General features: G+C 35.4%; 1 protein-coding gene across 4 annotated transcripts in view; it reads right to left on the bottom strand.

Moving 5' to 3' along the window:
- Positions 1-10,550: 10,550 nt before the first annotated feature.
- Positions 10,551-18,927, bottom strand: part of LOC127874788 (uncharacterized) — a 212,690-nt gene continuing 204,313 nt past the window's right edge. For 3 of the 4 annotated variants that reach the window (XM_052419419.1, XM_052419421.1, XM_052419417.1), the window contains one exon: positions 10,551-15,594. In XM_052419419.1, the coding sequence (XP_052275379.1) occupies positions 15,553-15,594 (42 nt within the window). In that variant the 3' untranslated portion in view covers positions 10,551-15,552. The remainder of the gene's footprint in view (positions 15,595-18,927) is intronic. The other variant, XR_008047092.1, reaches the window with a different exon arrangement.

Raw genomic sequence — 18,927 nt, 5'->3', positions numbered from 1 at the left:
GTGGATTGTTTTATCTTTTAGATTCCTTCTAGCATCAACAGCATCCACTGACTGAAAAGAAAATGATGTTGAAACATCCCATTATTACACCATTAACTGCATAATCTGAATATCCGATGGTAAAGAACATATTAAATATAGTTTTTGTGTGATTGTGATAGTTATCTTAACCCCTGAAGGAGGGTATATAGTAGTCGTATAATCCGTCCGTAAGTAGATCTGTGCGTCCAGATATTGTTTCCGCTATGTAGCTGTGTTATACCTCAGATGATGTTAACGTAACTCTTTATTAATATTAATCGTCATGACCTGCCAATGTGTCGCTTACAACTTTCGTTCTCCACGATATATGGTCAAGGTCACAATTCACTGCGAAGCGTCATGCAATTTTGTTTACGCTCTGTCACTTATGATTTATATAAGGATTTTAGTATTTCTTTGAATAATGCTTACCCATGACCATACCATATAAAATGTCCATGTCATAATTAAAGGTCAACTTTTGGAGCTGCGCTCATGTTTATAGGCTTTCCATTTAAAAATAGAGCCCGTCTTTTTGTGACTCCTTTTCGTTTGGCAATTTGCTCATAAATATAAACACTCCCAACACGTTTGTATTGGCTGTAAACGCAGCGTTAATCAAATGGTCACGCTAATAGTCCTTCAGCCAAGTACCCAAAATTGAGGTGGGGTGTACCAGTAAGGGGGGCAAAACTACACCTATATATCTTGGAAGATGCATGCCATAGCATATGAAAATGGTTGATAACAGTCTGGTACTGGCAGCTTTTGGTATTTTTTTCTCCTTTGAAGATGGGGCCTCAATCAGCTTTATATTCATAAATTGTCTGGGAGAAATTGAACCGAAGTAGGGCCAATATACACTTTGACCCCCCAAAAAAGTGCTACAAAACGTATTTTAACTGATCCTGGTAGGGTAGAAGATCCTTAAAAACATATTAAAAGTTTACCACATTCAGACCTCCGGAAAGTTTGTTTTTTTTTCAAAATGGCCGCAAAGATGGCCGCCAAGACCTATTAATGATCATAACTATGTAACTATCCAATCAAATTTGATGAATTTGGTGTCTATACCTAGGTTTCAAGGGGCAAAGAACACATAATGATAATCAGAAATTGTTTAAGTTTAATTTAGTACACACAAATTCAACATGGCGTCGAAAATGGCCACCAAGATTGCCGCTAAAACCTATTTATGATCATAACTATGTTACTATCAACTTAAAGTTCATGAATTTGGTGTCTATACCCATGTTTCAGGGGGCAAAGAACACATAAATATAATCAGACAAAGTGTTAGTTAATTATGTTACACAGAACTTTAACATGGCGTCTAAATGGCCGCCAAGATGGCCGCAAAGATGGTCGTCAAACCTATAAAATGATCATAACTATGTTACTATCCATTCAAATTTGACGATTTTGGTGTCTATACATAGGTTTCAGGGGGCAAAGTACACATTAAGATCATCAGACATTGTTTAAGTTAATTATATTACACACAAATCCAACACAGCGCCCAAAATGGCCGCCAGAACATATTTATGATTATAAAATATAACTATGTAACTATCAACTCAAATTTGATGAATTTGGTGTATATACCCAGGTTTCAGAGAGCAAACAACACATAAATATCACATTTATATCATCAGACAAAATGTAAGCTAATTATGTTACACAGAAATCCAACACGGCGTCCAAAATGGCCATCAACACAATACGAAAGACCATAAGTCCATAACTTGTTACTCAAACGTTATGGTTGTTATGTAAAATGTCATAGTTGAGGAGACAAAAAACACTTTAATCGAATTGAGGTTATCACTAAGGAGTTGAATAATCATAAAATCCAATTTAAGACATTTGGAAGAGAGAATGAACCAGCATATGACTTCATGATAGGATAAGGTTTTACTAACTTCTGTAGACTTGATTTTTTTACCGTTGCTGAAAATCATTGAAGATTAATTACAGCCTGAATAAGCAGAAATTCTTTCAAAAGGTTGATATTATACACTTTGCTTTCCTTTGACTATTTATTTACATAAAAGCGGAAGTAGATGGTCTTATTGTCCCTTTCGGAGTAATGCAGGATCAAGATGAGCAAATCTGTATCCTCGCTCACCAACGTTGTGGTGCTACGACGGGATCGTTATACTGTATTTAACAATTTAAACCTCTGCATACCCTGAAAACAGAACAACATAGCATCCCATTTAGTCAGAGTTGTGCTGATCGGAGCAATCATGCCGGCCTTGTTTCTGTCACGAGACAAAAAGTCTTCCTTTTTTACATGCATTCTGTTTCTTTGTTGAAACTCACAATATGATTCACATTTCCGGTGCGTTTTGTCTTTGTTATAATCACGGTCTTTGTAGCCATCGAACCCCACTGTCGCTTGTCCGTATTGCCTTTCACTGAATCTACATAAGACTCGGCTATTGCGTTATATTCGTCGCCCTTCTCCATGGTTAACGATGCAGCAAAGTGTCACCATCATGCATCTGTTTCATGAATACAGTTCATCACAGCCTCACATGATGTGTATACAGCATACTCCCATATTTTGACACCACCAGAAAACGCTGGAACAGAAGAGCAGGATCAAAAGCACTGTCAGAAGCAATCTAAACAGCCAAGCTATTCCAAAGAGATTTGGCTCATTATTTTCTTGTGAATTTATAAGCAAAGACCGACTTTCCTATGATATCTCTTATGATCGTTTTCCCAACCGCCTCAATTGCATGAACATTCACATGTGACCCAGCCACTATCCCATCGACCATGTTTCTGAGAGTATGGTCAGCTGGTGATCAGGTTGTAATCTGTGTCTGAATTTCCAGCAAAGATGGATAGCAAATTAGGCACTGCCTAATGCATCAACCAACACCCAGTACGGTATATGCTTTAATCAACACCATTTAATTGTTAATCATAAGCTAATAATTCAGCCATACTATGCTTGACTTGAAGAGTACAAATCCTTGGCATAATCCAGCAGCATCTGAATGTCTGGATCTTCCTTGGTTATTTCGGCTGAAAGCTGGCTGTGTATGCATTTTCAACAAGAAGATGGTCCCGTGAAGCCCTCTGGACAGCTTTTTGTGTCACAATGTGCACAATTGCATTTCTCAATAGACAGCCTCAAGTATGTTTTTGAGAGCGGTTTCTTTCCCCCCCCCCTCCCCCGCAAGATCATACGTTTATGAAACATCCCAAATTCTGAACAACATTTTCAACTACTTTGTGGCGCATCAATGATGATTTCGGCAGCTTTCCAATACAAGAAATGGTCAAACGTTACAATGGTGTGAAGGTTGTGGCAAGGTTGCAAACTAAGACTAATGTTGACAGAATGCACGCTTTGTTCCCATTGTACATATTAATCAATGGCAAGAATTTGGCTGACAACAGCTCAGGGTACCAGTACTGGCTTTGCTGATGCAAGATACGCATCATTCCCTGCCAATTCAGTGTTGCCTGAAGCTGAAAAATATCGATTCTCTTGTCAAAATCCAGAAATTGCGGCAAGTCCAAATTATGGTGTTTCACATAACAAGCATCACGTCAAAAGTAACGGTCCTTTGTATTGTGTCATTGGACGCCATGTGAGATTTCTGTGTAACATAATAAACTAAAACTATGTCTGACAATCGAAATGTGTTCTTTACCCCTTGAAAGCTTGGTATAGACACCAAAATCATCTAATCTGAGCGGATAGTTACATAGTTATTATGATTAATAGGTTTTGGTGGCCATCTTGGCGGCCATTTTGGACGCCATGTTGGATTTGTGTGAAATATAGTAAACTTAAACAATGTCTGATAATCTTAATGTGTTCTTTGCCCCTTAAAACCTATGTTTATCCTCCAAAATAATCAAATTTGAGTGGATATTTACATAGTTATGATCATTAATAGGTTTTGGGGACCATCCTGGAGGCCATTTTAGACACCATGTTGGATTTGGGTGTACTATCGTTAACTAAAACAATGTCCGATGATCTTTATGTGTTCTTTGTCCCTTTAAACGTAGGTATAGACACCAAACCCATTAAAGTTGAGTGGATAGTTACATAGTTATGATCATTAATAGGTTTTGGTGGTTATCTTGGCGGCCATTTTGGACGCCATTTTAGATTTGGGTGTAATATAATAAACTTATACAATGTATGATGATCATTAATAGGTTTTTGGGGCCATCTTGGCGGCCATTTTAGACACCATGTTGGATTTGGGTGTACTTCTGTTAACTTAAACAATGTCTGATGATCTGTATGTGTTCTTTGCCCCTTTACACGTAGGTATAGACACCAAACCCATTAAAGTTGAGTGGATATTTACATAGTTATGATCATTAATAGGTTTTGGTGGATATCTTGGTGGCCATTTTGGACGCCATTTAAGATTTGGGTGTAATATATTAAACTTATACAATGTATGATGATCTTAATGTGTTCTTTGCCCCTTGAAACACATATATAGCCATCAAAATAATCAAATTTGAGTGGATATTTACATAGTTATGATCATTTATAGGTTTTGGCGGCCATCTTGGCGGCCATTTTCGACGCCATGTTGGATTTGTGAGTACTATGGTACACTTAAACAATGTCTGATGATCTTAATGTGTTCTTTGCCCCTTGAAACTTAGGAATATACACCAAATTCATCAAATTTAAGTGTATAGTTACATAGTTGTGATCATCAATAGGAATTAGCGGCCATCTTGGCGGCCATCTTGAAAAAAAAACTTTCTGGGGGTCCGATTGGGGTAAACGTTTGATATGTTTTAAAGAAGCTTCTACCCTACAAGGTTCAGTAAAAATACCTTTTGTAGCAATTTTTTGGTGGTTGAAGTTTTTTTTTCATATATTGACCCTACTATTGTGGAGGTTCGCTAGTTTTTAGGAACTTTTCTTGCAATCTCATTAATATTCATAGATATGCAAATGCACTAATTTTGCATATTTAACTGCAGATCATACTAGGTTATAATCATAATCTTCATTTTAACGCCAAACTTTTTTGTCTAGAACCAATTTTTAAGAAATATTTGAGAATTATACTAGCTAAACTATCTATTTAGTCAAAGCCTGACGGTTGCCATAGAAACAGCTCAATAATAACTTATAGCTACCCAACTGAGATTGTTATCACACATTTTGTTTCTTTATATTGAGTATACAATCAAGTAAGATAGGTGGTGTTTTGCCCCCCTGAGTGGTACACCCCAACCCATCTGGCTTATAGACTATAAGAGCGATTTAATTTGCAAGTGGGCATAATCAAAGCACGCACAGAGCGTGCTGGATGTTTGACTTCGACTCCGATCACAGACATTTGGATCGAGCGGTTCGGTGGTCAAGTGGTAACACATTGGTGTCAGAAGCCAGGGGTTGCAGGTTCGATGAACCTACAGTTCTTAATATAAATACAAATATATATGTAAATGATTATATTGATATATGTACCTGATATGCACATGCACCTGCAATCAAACACTATATGCCATGCCTACGTAAGTTTTATTTATTTTTTGCCTTCTAATATGGATTAAGCAAATCAATCCTAAAACAAAAAAACGTTGTTTCAGGTACATTGATTTCATATACATGTGTGTGCTCATATTTAAATGAACACTTTTAAAGTCCATGACATTGAGCAAGAATTTAGATTGATATTCGAAAAAAAAACTCTGGTTAAGGACAATTAAAGGCTAGATGTTTGTCCTTATATTGCTTCCAAACGTTGTCTATCATTATAACTACCTGTTCATGTTGTGGTATCAGTAACTTACTATTTGTATGTGCAGATATCTAACACGACATAACAGGCGTCATCATCAACCGGTTATATATTTCTTTGTCATGTGTTACATGTAGACTGATGGGCATATTGCCGTGTTTCCTGACAAAAGCATATCTATCTTAAACTGCTAAGTTTCGCATCACGCGTTACACCGAGGTACCATGTGTTTCACCACGGGTACTTCAATGCCCAGGGTCACCTCTGGAATGGGGCATGGCCTGTACTTTGCACTATCCCCCGTAACCCAACTTACGAGTCTTCTGGTGGAGACTACAATGTTGGTAACTCGATGCTCCCGGTGCACTCGTGAACAATCTACGAACCAAACACGTCTTATTAACGTCAATTAGTACAGATTTGTGCTGATCATTGGAAGTACAAAATAATTAGGGGTGCCCGTTTTTATATGAAAATACCTCATCCACCTAATGCCACCGTATGTAAAAAAATTATATTGAGGATTTTGTGATAGTGAACACTAGTTTTGTTGTGTTTGCTTTTTTTAGAATGGTTTAAGTGCATTCGTTTGATTTAAAATGTACGCCCAAAACATACGTGGTCGGCTGAACCAACTTGCTGTTGGGGAGGGGGGGAGGGCACGGGGGATGGTTTCGGTGGAGTCTATTGTGGTATGTCAGGTAAGAGTAGTTTTGTCAAAGTTTCAATCAAATCTAATCATAAATAAAGAAGTTATGGCAATTTTAGCAAAATTTAATAATTTGACATTTAGAGTCAAGGTCATTCAAAGGTCAAGGTAAAATTCAACTTGGCAGGTACAGTAACCTCATGATAGCATGAAAGTATTTGAAGTTTGAAAGCAATAGCCTTGATACTATAGAAGTAAAGTGGATCGAAACGCAAAATTTAACCATCTATTCAAAGTTACTAAGTCAAAAAAGGACCATAATTCCGTAAAAATGACAACCAGAGTTATGCAACTTGTCCTTTTACTGTACCCTTATGATAGTTTGCGAGTGTTCCAAGTATGAAAGCAATATCTATGATACTTTAGTGGTAAAGTGGACCAAAACACAAAACTTAACCAAATTTTAAGGTTATAAAGTATAAAGGGCCTATAATTCTGTCAAAATGCCAGTCAGAGTTACATAACTTTGCCTGCCCAGTCCCCTTATGATAGTTAATAAGTGTTGCAAGTATGAAAGCAATAGCTTTGATACTGTAGGAATAAAGTGGACCTTAACACAAAACTTAATCAAATTTTCAATTTTATAAGTATAAAAAGGGCACATAATTCTGTCGAAATGCCAGTCAGAGTTACATAACTTTGCCTGCACAGTCCCCTTATGATAATTAGTAAGTGTTGCAAGTATGAAAGCAATAGCTTTGATACTTAAGGAATAAAATGGACCTAAACACAAAACTTAACCAAAATTTTCAATTTTCTAAGTATAAAAAGGGCACATATATCTGTCAAAATGCACGCCAGAGTTATCTAACTTTGCCTGCCCAGTCCCCTCATGATAGTAAGTAAGTGTACCAAGTTTGAATGCAATAGTATTGATACTTTCTGAGACAAGTGGACCTAAACGCAAAACTTAACCGGACGCTGACGCCAAGGTGATGAAGATAGCTCATAATTTTTTTTCAAAAAATAGATGAGCTAAAAATCCTAACTTGACAGCCAGCTGGGGGGGGGGGGGGGGGGGGGGCTTTGAACTTTTCCATTTGCAGTTAAATTTTTAATCCATTTGTGCATGAATCTACAAGGTTTGTTTCATGGAAATATGAAAAACTTACAAGTCATTTCTCAGTTGTCAGTGAATCACTATATTATAAACAAGAGCACCGCCTTGCGGGTGCAGACCGCTCATCTATTTTCTTTTTAAAGGTGAAGGGACTCTCATTTTCAATCACAAAGGAGGGAGGGGTGGAGTGAAGAGGGGTGTATAGTGTGGGGTTGTGGACATTTATTACATTATCTTCCAAAAAAGCGAAAAAAAAAAAAAAAAAAAAAATCGGGGGCGGGGGGGGTGGGGGGGTGGGGGGGGCGATGGGGGGGGGGGTATTTTTTGGGTGCAATGGTTGGACGGTATTTCAAACATAACCGTTTTAAAAAAATTAATTGGGGGGGGGGGGGGTGGGGTATAGTGTGAGGGTGTGGTGGTAATTTGTGAGATGATCTTAAAAAAAAAAAAAAAAAAAAAAAAAAATTGGGGGGGGGGGGGGTGGGGGGGGGGGGTATAGTGTGAGGGTGTGATGGTCATTTGTGAGATGATCTTTAAAAAAAAAAAAAAAAAAAAAAAACATAGGGGGGGGGAGGGGGGGGGGAAGGGGGGGAGGGCACGGGGGATGGTTTGGGTGGAGTCTATTGTGGTATGTCAGGTAAGAGTAGTTTCGTCAAAGTATCAATCAAATCTAATCATAAATAAAGAAGTTATGGCAATTTTAGCAAAATTTAATAATTTGATCTTGAGAGTCATGGTCATTCAAAGGTCAAGGTAAAATTCAACTTGCCAGGTACAGTAACCTCATGATAGCATGAAAGTATTTGAAGTTTGAAAGCAATAGCCTTGATACTTAAGAAGTAAAGTGGATCGAAACACAAAATTTAACCATATATTAAAAGTTACTAAGTAAAAAAAGGGCCATAATTCCGTAACAATGACAACCAGAGTTATGCAACTTGTCCTTTTACTGTACCCTTATAATAGTTTGTGAGTGTTCCAAGTATGAAAGCAATATCTATGATACTTTAGGGGTAAAGTGGACCGAAACATAAATCTTAACCAAATTTTCAATTTTCTAAGTATAAAGGGCCCATAATTCCGTCCAAATGCCAGTCAGAGTTACATAACTTTGCCTGCACGGTCCCCTTATGATAGTTCATAAGTGTTGCAAGTATGAAAGCAATAGCTTTGATACTGTAGGAATAAAGTGGACCTAAACACAAAACTTAATCAAATTTTCAATTTTCTAAGTATAAAAAGGGCACATAATTCTGTCAAAATGCACGCCAGAGTTATCTAACTTTGCCTGCCCAGTCCCCTCATGATAGTAAGTAAGTGTACCAAGTTTGAATGCAATAGCATTGATACTTACTGAGAAAAGTGGACCTAAACGCAAAACTTAACCAAAATTTTCAATTTTCTAAGTATAAAAAGGGCACATAATTCTGTCAAAATGCACGCCAGAGTTATCTAACTTTGCCTGCCCAGTCCCCTCATGATAGTAAGTAAGTGTACCAAGTTTGAATGCAATAGCATTGATACTTTCTGAGAAAAGTGGACCTAAACGCAAAACTTAACCGGACGCCAACGCCAACGCCGACGCCGACGCCAAGGTGATGACAATAGCTCATAATTTTTTTCAAAAAATAGATGAGCTTAAAAGAGGGCCATGATGGCCCTGAATCGCTCACCTGACTAACCAAATACAATCCCAACCCAGATTTCATCAAGATAAACATTCTGACCAAATTTCATAAAGATTAGATGAAAACTGTGACCTCTATTGTCTACTCAAGGTTTTTCTATTATTTGACCTAGTGACCTAGTTTTTGACCCAAGGTGACCCATATACAACCCCAACCCAGATTTCATCAAGATATACATTCTGATCAAATTTTATAAAGATTGGATGAAAACTGTGACCTCTATTGTCTACACAAGGTTTTTTCTATTATTTGACCTAGTGGCCTAGTTTTTGAACCCAGATGACCCAAATACAATCCCAACACAGATTTCATCAAGATAAACATTCTGACCAAATTTCTTAAAGATTGGATGAAAACTGTGACCTCTATTGTCTATACAAGGTTTTTCTATTATTTGACATAGTGACCTAGTTTTTTACCTTGTGACCTAGTTTTTGACCTTGTGACATAGTTTTTGTTCCCAGATGACCCAAATACAATCCCAATCCAGATTTCATCAAGATAAACATTCTGACCAAATTTCATAAAGATTGGATGAAAGCTTTGACCTCTATTGTCTACACCAGGTTTTCTATTATTTGACCTAGTTTTTGACCTAGTGACCTAGTTTTTGACCCCAGATGACCCAAATACAATCCCAACCCAGATTTTATCAAGATAAACATTCTGACCAAATTTCATAAAGATGGGATGAAAACTGTGACCTCTACTGTCTACACAAGGTTTTTCTATTATTTGACCTAGTTTTCGACCTAGTGACCTAGTTTTTGACCCCAGATGACCCAAATACAATCCTAACCCAGATTTCATCAAGATAAACATTCTGACCAAAGTTCATAATGATTGAATGAAAACTTTGACCTCTACTGTCCACACAAGGTTTTTCTATTATTTGACCTAGTTTTTGACCTAGTGACCTAGTTTTTGACCCAAGATGACCCAAATACAATCCCAACCCAGATTTAATCAAGATAAACATTCTGACCAAATTTCATAAAGATTGAATGAAAACTGCGACCTCTATTGTCTACACAAGGTTTTTCTATTATTTGACCTATTATGTTACCTAGTTTGTGACCTAGTGAGCTAGTTTTTGACCCCAGATGACCCAAATACAATCACAACCCAGGTTTCATCAGGATAAACATTCTGACCAAATTTCATAAAGATTGGATGAAAACTGTGACCTCTACTGTCTACACAAACAAATTGTTGACTGACACACGCACACACACACGCACGCACATACGGACGCCGGACATCACACAGTCATATAAGCTCACCATGTCACTTTGTGACAGGTAAGCTAAAAACAAACAAGGTTATTTCACACTTTTATATTGTATTATTCCTTAAATGAAATTACATTTAAAATGACCATTTTTACATATCATGAAAACCATTTTACATAAAAACAAATATTGACAACATTAAAAACTAAAATAACACCTACATCAATATACATGTTGACACAGACATGACATAAACATGCTTTAATAACAGTACAATGCCCAGAAACAGTACAAGGACTGACACAATGTACCGGTTTGTTTTTAGTGAGGTTTCTAACATACTTTATGCATGAAAAGAGGACCAAAGGCCTTAAACCAATCAAATAACACCCCAAGGAAGTAAAATATTCTGCCCAGGTAGGTTCACAAGGTTTCACAATAGACTTATAAGGAAAACTGAAACATCTAGCAGTCATGTTTTTAAACAACCAACAATATTTTCTTTTGTTTAATCTAAACCCAGATTATACATGTATATACAGTTTTTATATTCCAAGTGAGTGTCATGATGAGGTGGTAAAAATTGTGATTTATTGATTGTTGACATGGTTTTATTAAAGCCACATAATGAAAGTTGCTTGTCCACATGACCGTCATGTTTTTCAATGGACAGTAACCATATCTCACTAGTCTGAGAAATCATCACAGCAAATATTAAGAGAAAGTATAAAGATTGCACAAACAAACATTAAGCCACGGAGTCTCAAGCTTAGCTTTTGACAACATCTGACCTAGTTGTGATCACAGCCAAGATATCAATAGGACAAAATTAATGGTCATATCATGAAGATGGGCAAAAAAGTGGCCTATAGTGTTCACAAAGAAAATGTTAACAATGCATGAAATACCAAGTACAACAGACAATATGTTATCGTAAAAGCGCACCATGAATGAATATGTTGTGCTCATGTGAGCTGAATAGTACCTGCTCACTTATAAATCTAAAATAAAACGGTTTGTTTTTTCTTTTCCCACAAGGGCTGAAGTGTAATTTTATGATTTTTGTTTTCAAACACATTTAACAACTGGCTTACATCTGCAACTGCAATTTTGCATTAACACGTCTTAAAAACAATGCAAGTTTATATTCAGAGATAATTCTTAACAATATAATTTACATTAATCAATCACATACTTAGAAAACTTAAAAAAAATTAGTTATCTTTTTCAAATCAAACTAGAGTTTTGTCACAGACGTGACAAATATCCCCACATGCCGCATTGACACAGAATATTTTGCATGTTGTCTTAACAAACAAAAGCGGACACCATGCTCAATGTTTAAAACGCACTAAGTGACCCCGTGACCTAGTTTTGACCAGGCATGGCCCATGTTCAAACTTGACCTACATATCATCTAGATCCAAATTCTGAACAAGTGTGGTGAAGATCGGATGAAAACTACTTGAATTAGAGAGCAGACACTATGCTGAATGTGTAAAACGTACAAAGTGACCCCGTGACCTAGTTTTTGATCTTGCATGGCCCATGCTAGAACTTGACCTTAAGATCATCTAGATACAACTTCTGACAAAGTTTGGTGAAGCTCAGATGAAAACTAATTGAATTAGAGAGCGGACACCATGCTCAATGTTTAAAACGCACTAAGTGACCCCGTGACCTAGTTTTTGACCAGACATGACCAATATTCGAACTTGACCTAGACATCATCTAGATTCAACATCAGACCAAGTTTGGTGAAGATCGGATGAAAACAACTTGAATTAGAGAGCGAACACTTAATACGGACCGACAGACCGGCCGACCGACAAGCTCACGCCTATACATGTATACCCCTCTAAACTTCTTTTGTGGGGGTATAATGACAAAATATATATATTCAATCAGAAGGTTAGTAAATGCAGACAGGAAGACCCAGGGCAGCAGTGTATTCTATACATGTATATTGCTTTTGATGTAATTTCTTCAAATACCAACAATTCATTCATGAAAAAATGGTTTTAATGTACTAATAGTACACCATAATCTAAAATACATCAAACAAAAGAACACAAAATAATTTAATCTATACAAAAACTTTACAACAAAAAACGCAAATAACATACTATAAAAAAGTTTACAATAAAAACTGTTTCGATTATAAATGGGTATTTTATTGGAATGGAAACTGGATTTACTTGTTTAGACTTGCTGTTATCAACAAAAATGAACAAATGATTCAAACAAACAAAAGTAGACAGTTTTGAGACAAAATTTGACTAAAAAAATTAATTATTGCTTGTAACACATTCTGCAAATGATATGCCTTCACAAAGTGTGGCTTAGTCTAACACAACACAAAATCTCTAGTCTATACATGCAGGATTAATAATGTCACAGTACATTAAACACCAGTCAAAACATCTTGCCCAAGTTCTAATACATATAAATTTCATTTATTTAACAGAAAACGGAGTCTTACATACAGAATGCATGTTATATTCAAAATGTTTGAACATGCCTGTACAAATAAGCATGAACAGCCATCACATAAGAATATTTCTAATAAATGTTAATAATTGCTATGCAGATTTTTTTTAACTTTGGTTTAAAGATGTTAATTAGAAACAAATAATACCTACGATTTAATGTTGCTGTTGTATTTCTTTCTTTCAGACACTGGATCATACAATATAATTAGCCTTATAAATACCAAAAACATAAATTAATACACATGAAGGAGGCTAAAACTGCAAGGAATTGACAATTGGATTAAGTTATTACAAATATTAAGGCAAATAACAAAACAAACTCATTGAGAATGGAATCCTGCCAGGTGTGTGATGTTTGCTAGAGTAGATTATTTAAGTAAATATGTTATAATAAAACCTCTCTCTCAACTTTTTATCAAGATACATTTGTGAAATATTAAAATAAGACAGACATTAATCAAATCCTGGAACAAAATTACCCACTACAAATATTACAAATGGGAATTACATTGATCAATGAGGCATTTCAAAACATCAAATAACATTCCATTATCATGAATATTACATTTACAAATATTACCTTATCGAAACTGATGTCCTTAAGCTATAGCACAGCTTATACAAATTAAAAGTCAGGAGACAATAATTCGTCCTTAAGAATATTTTCTGAAAGCTGACTAGTGGTTGTAAAATTCTAAGATTTATGGTAAATATATAGTGCAACATCACTCACAAATCATAACTATTTATCATCAAGTACATTTAATGAATCCATAATAAACAGCATATTAAAATATTACAGATACATGTTTATAACCCAATGGTAAGAATATAATCATATTAAATTAAAAATATCTATTTCAAAATAAAAATTATTTCCATGAGAATATCATATATATTTCAAGAGGGCCATGATGGCCCTTAAGCACCCACCTGAGTTCTCAGACACCAATTGTTAAAGACTCTACCTGAAATAACTCAGTTAGAGAGCAATATACCAAAATGAAAGAGAAATGTGTCCATAGAGGATGCCCCAACATTAAGCTATTGTTTTTAGACTCTGGATATATCTAACACAAGCAAAGAATTTTCAAAATGTTTAATGGCCAAATTTGATTTTGGACGTCTAAATGTGACCTTGAACTTTGTAGTAGACAGATATTTACTACCCATGAAATGCTGTCTCCTTGTGGTTGTCATTTGTGGTAAGTTACTTAAAATAGCATAATGTATGACAAAATAGCAGTAGGACCATACTGTTTTACAGCCAAATGTGTTCTATTAACTCTTTAGAGTGACCTTGCCCTTTGAGGTAGGGAGACTAGTTTTTAAGGCAGCTTGTATTCCTATTTTGGATTGCAATCATTTGTGTTGCCAAATTTTACCTGTAACGACAGAGTGACCTTGACCTTTGAGGTAAGGAAGGCAGATTTGACCCAGTGACCTTGTTTTTCATTACACCTCACCCAGATTAAATCTCAACCTTGCTATTGTGAAGATATACATTCTGAGTTTCATCAAGATTAAATAATAATGATTGCCTCTAGAGAGGTCATAATTTTTTTATAGGATTTGACCTGGTGACTTACTTTTGGGAGGAAATAACCCAGATTTAAACACAGCCTAGCAATATTAAGAATGTCAACACATTTTAGTAATAAAGGTGGTCTCTAGTTGTACGAAGAAAATGGATAATCACAATAGTTCACCTTGAGAACTTTGATATCAGGTGAGCTAAAAATTAACATTTTGCAAATACGTAAAAAAATAATATTGGGGTAAAATCAAGTTACTTAACACTTTCAGGTGCAAGTAAAATATTAATTCATAGCCATTTCCATCTAAGTTTGAGTTGTCATATTGCAAGGCATGTTAAATCTTCTGTCACATGCTGTAAAATTTCATTTTGTGTACCAAGAATTTCAAATATATTGCTGTTGACGTTGCAAGCTTGTTTGTGAACTTGAAAACAATGAAAATTTCTCTGAAATGTAGTGCCATATACAATACTATGAATTGTGGCTAGATTTTGATCAAGGTATGGCAAAGGGAATTACATGCTTACATCAGCTAGTGTTTTATAAGCAAACTTATTATGAAAAACGCAATAATGTAAAATGGATTAAAATAAGAATGTTTGGCTGATTTGGATATGTTTGATTATTTACGGTAAATTTAAAAAAATGTTTCCCATGGAAATGAAAATTCACTTACCATTGCAAAATACCTATTAATAATTTAATCAGCAAGTTTTATGTATAATTTTATGTATGATCAATCGGTCATCCCAAATGGATTATCTCTTACCTATTCTAAATAAGTATACATACAAAGTAACAATACAATTTAACATATCCCAGTATCACAAATTAAAGATAAACAGAGCTTGAAACTGATTTCATTCAATAATCACATCAATGTGCCAAACTCTGCAACAGTTTCAAGTTAGTATCATATTCATATACACAAATCCCTGAATTAAATATTCAAGTGAGTGTCACATGGCATGTCACATGACCTATGCAAATGAGTATGATAGTTCAACCAATCAGAAGAAAGACGGAGATCTGGCTTTCATGTTGGCAGGTTTCCGCAACATTCTACAATGTCTTTGCCCTTTGTAGCAACTCTTGAACAAATGCCTGAAATGAGAAGACAAACATGGGTGTATTTCATGAGGTCCCTATAGCATAATGATTACTGAATAAAATCATGATGTCACATTGAAAATATGGCAAAATAACAACACCTCAAAAAAGAATATGGCTCTAGCATACTGTGCATGTTTTTCCTTTTATTAGAAAAGTTGTTAAAGTAAATGTTTATCAAAATAAATATAAAAAATTAAAGACCTTTGAAACAAGATCATCAAATGGTCAGGTCAATGAAAAATTATGAACATTTGATTTGGATGTTCTGTATGCTCTTGATTTAATTTCGAGAAAAAAAAAGATGAAGTAAATATTTCTCATAGCTATTACAAGCTCCTTTAAAATATTTTAACTTAATCGTAACATCGTTATTAGTTGCAAGACTGAATGACTTTTTCACATGGAAGCTAAGATTAATGAACACTGTATTATGTTAAGTTGGAGTAAGACATCAACTTGGGAATAAATTGTGTTTTTTTCAACTGTGCATAATATGCAGTTTTACATGTTGCATTTATTTAGTTTGACAAATTATAATTAAAATAGATACTTGCATATATAATAGCTTCATTTAAATTTATTTTAGTACAAAACTGGATTTTTTATGTGATCCTCATAAAATTAAAAATACACTTAAAATTATAAAAATACGATCACTGTTAATGAAAAAGTCATGGAAAATTGCTTGTTAAGCTTGAAGTGTAGATAAAATATTACAAAAATAAATTCAGATCTTGAAATGATTAGTTTTGTTTGAGAAAAATCACCAAAAGGATATCCATTCCCAGTTTGATGTCTTATTCCAATTTCACATAATACCGTGAAATATCTTTGTATTTCTTGTTTTGTTTGTTACTTCTCATTATACTGTTAAGATTGCTTCATTTTCATGTAAGTAGCAAGGAACAATTTGTTGCTGTTGTTTGTTATATTACCAACCACGGTATTTACCGGTACGCAAAATATTACATGCATGCTGCATTTGGAGCACATGTTCTGTATTTTGGCATCCTTATTCAAATTAGTCAATAACAATCAAATAATATGCAACATAATTTGCAGATAAATATCAACATACTTTAATTTGACCCCCCCCCCCCCCCTCTTTAACTGTCCAAAAATGCAAGGTAATTGTCAACCGTCACAAAGTTTAATGATATTACAGCCCTTAAAAAACTCCCCAGTCTTGTGTAAGAAACGAGACAATTATATATCCATTAAAACCATTTTAAGTAATGTACCCATTAATAAATACATTGTACATTGAAAATGTATGTTATTACAACATCATATACAAGATTCACCATGTTGAAAACACATTACTAACTATTCAAAAAAGTTAGCTAAAAATGTTAGGAACATATTAATTGGAATGATTGGCATTGATAAAAAAAATTTTGGTACTACGATAATTTGATCAATATCTTGTCCCCATCCATGTTTTAAAGGGAATTGTTGACTGATATTGGATTTTTTTCAAACGTCATTAAAAATAATTGCTAATAAATCTTTAATGTTTGTAATAGTCTTAACTAATTTGTATAGTAAGAAAATAAGTTGAATAAAAAACAAGAGCTGTCAGAGGACAGTGCGCTCGACTATTCTAGTGCTTGACAGTATAGCGTAAGCCATCATGGAGAAGGGGGGGGGGGTATAATGTGGTATAATTATTTTTTATTTTTTTTTTGGGGGGGGGGGGGTTGGGGGGGGGGGTAGAGGGAGGGTATAATGTGGGTGTGTGATCTTTCAAAAATAAGGGAAATAACAGATGGTGTACAATGCCATTTGGCGTGCATCATCCTCTTATGCATATATATATATATATACTCTTATCAAGTTTAAATGAAATCCGCCAAAGCACTTCCAAGATATGGCTCCGGACACAAAAGTGCCTATAGTAAAAAGCATTTTTTCAAGATACAAAGGGCCATAAGTCTGTTTTAAACAGATGGTGTACAATGCCATTTGGCGTGCATCATCCTCTTATGCATATATATACTCATACCAAGTTTCAATGAAATCTGCCAAAGAACTTCCAAGATATGGCTCCGGACACTAAAAAGCATTTTTTCAAGAAACAAAGGGCCATAAGTCTGTTTTTAACAGATGGTGTACAATGCCATTTGGCGTGCATCATCCTCTTATGCATATATATACTCATACCAAGTTTAAATGAAATCCACCAAAGAACTTCCAAGATATGGCTCCGGACACAAAAGTGCCGGACGGACAGACAGCCGGACGGACGGACGGACAACGCCAAAACAATATCCCTCCACCTCTGGCGGGGGATAAAAAATGGGGTGTGGGGGGGGGGGTTCTTGGGGGGGGGGGGGGTTCTTGGGGGGAGTGGGGGATGGTTTGGGTGGAGTGCATTGTGGTATGTCAGGTAAGTGTTGTTTGGTCAAACTTTAACATACATTTTTCAATAATATGCATATTCTAAGTATGCAATATATGAAAGCAATATGTCAAGGGACACAGGAAATATTTGGGGTAGTACACAAACTTTAACATAGATTTATCAATAATATGCATATTCTAAGTATAAAAGGGGCCATAATTCTGTCAAAATGCTTGATACTATTGTCTGCTCTTGTTTATAGGTTAAGATCATGATGGTAAACAATTATGCAGAATACGAAAGCAATATGTCAAGGTACATTGGAAATATTTGGGGTAGTACGCAAACTTTAACATTTGCACGCCAACGCTTACGCCAACGCCGACGTGAGTAGTATATTTCCACTATATATATTTCATATATAATAGTCGAGCTAAAAAATTAATGTTGCCAGAATTCAAACCCATGACCTCTGGCACCGTAAGCGAATGCACTACCACTAGGCAACGCAAAGTTTCTGAAAGTCGCAAAACATAACACCTATAGCAAGGGTAATCAATATTGTCTGACAACATTCAGGCATTTTTCGGACTGCCTAAATATGCACCTGACTGCGAGACATGTTGCTGATTTTAAACTCTATAGTCTTTTGTCAAACTGCCCACCGACTAAAAACTTAAGATAACTAGGATCAGTTCAGAAAAACAAGGAATGCTAGGAGCATTTTAGAAAAAACTAGGATCATTTTGCAAAAACAAGGAAAGCTAGTAGCATTTTAGAAAAAACTAGGATCATTTCGCAAAAACAAGGAAAGCATGGAGCATTTTAGAAAAACAAGGATCATTTCAGGAAAAAAAGGAATGCTGGGAGCATTTCAGAACAAGGGCTGTTTGTAAAGCATGCATGCCCCCCATATGGGCTGTCAGTTGTAGTGGCAGCCATTGTGTGCATACGTTTTTTGTCACTGTGACCTTGACCTT

The sequence above is a fragment of the Dreissena polymorpha genome, chromosome 3 (genome assembly GCF_020536995.1).
Source record: "Dreissena polymorpha isolate Duluth1 chromosome 3, UMN_Dpol_1.0, whole genome shotgun sequence".
NCBI lineage: Eukaryota > Metazoa > Mollusca > Bivalvia > Myida > Dreissenidae > Dreissena > Dreissena polymorpha.
The sequence above is the reverse complement of the archived record's forward strand: the minus strand, read 5'-3'. Positions and strand labels throughout refer to the sequence as shown.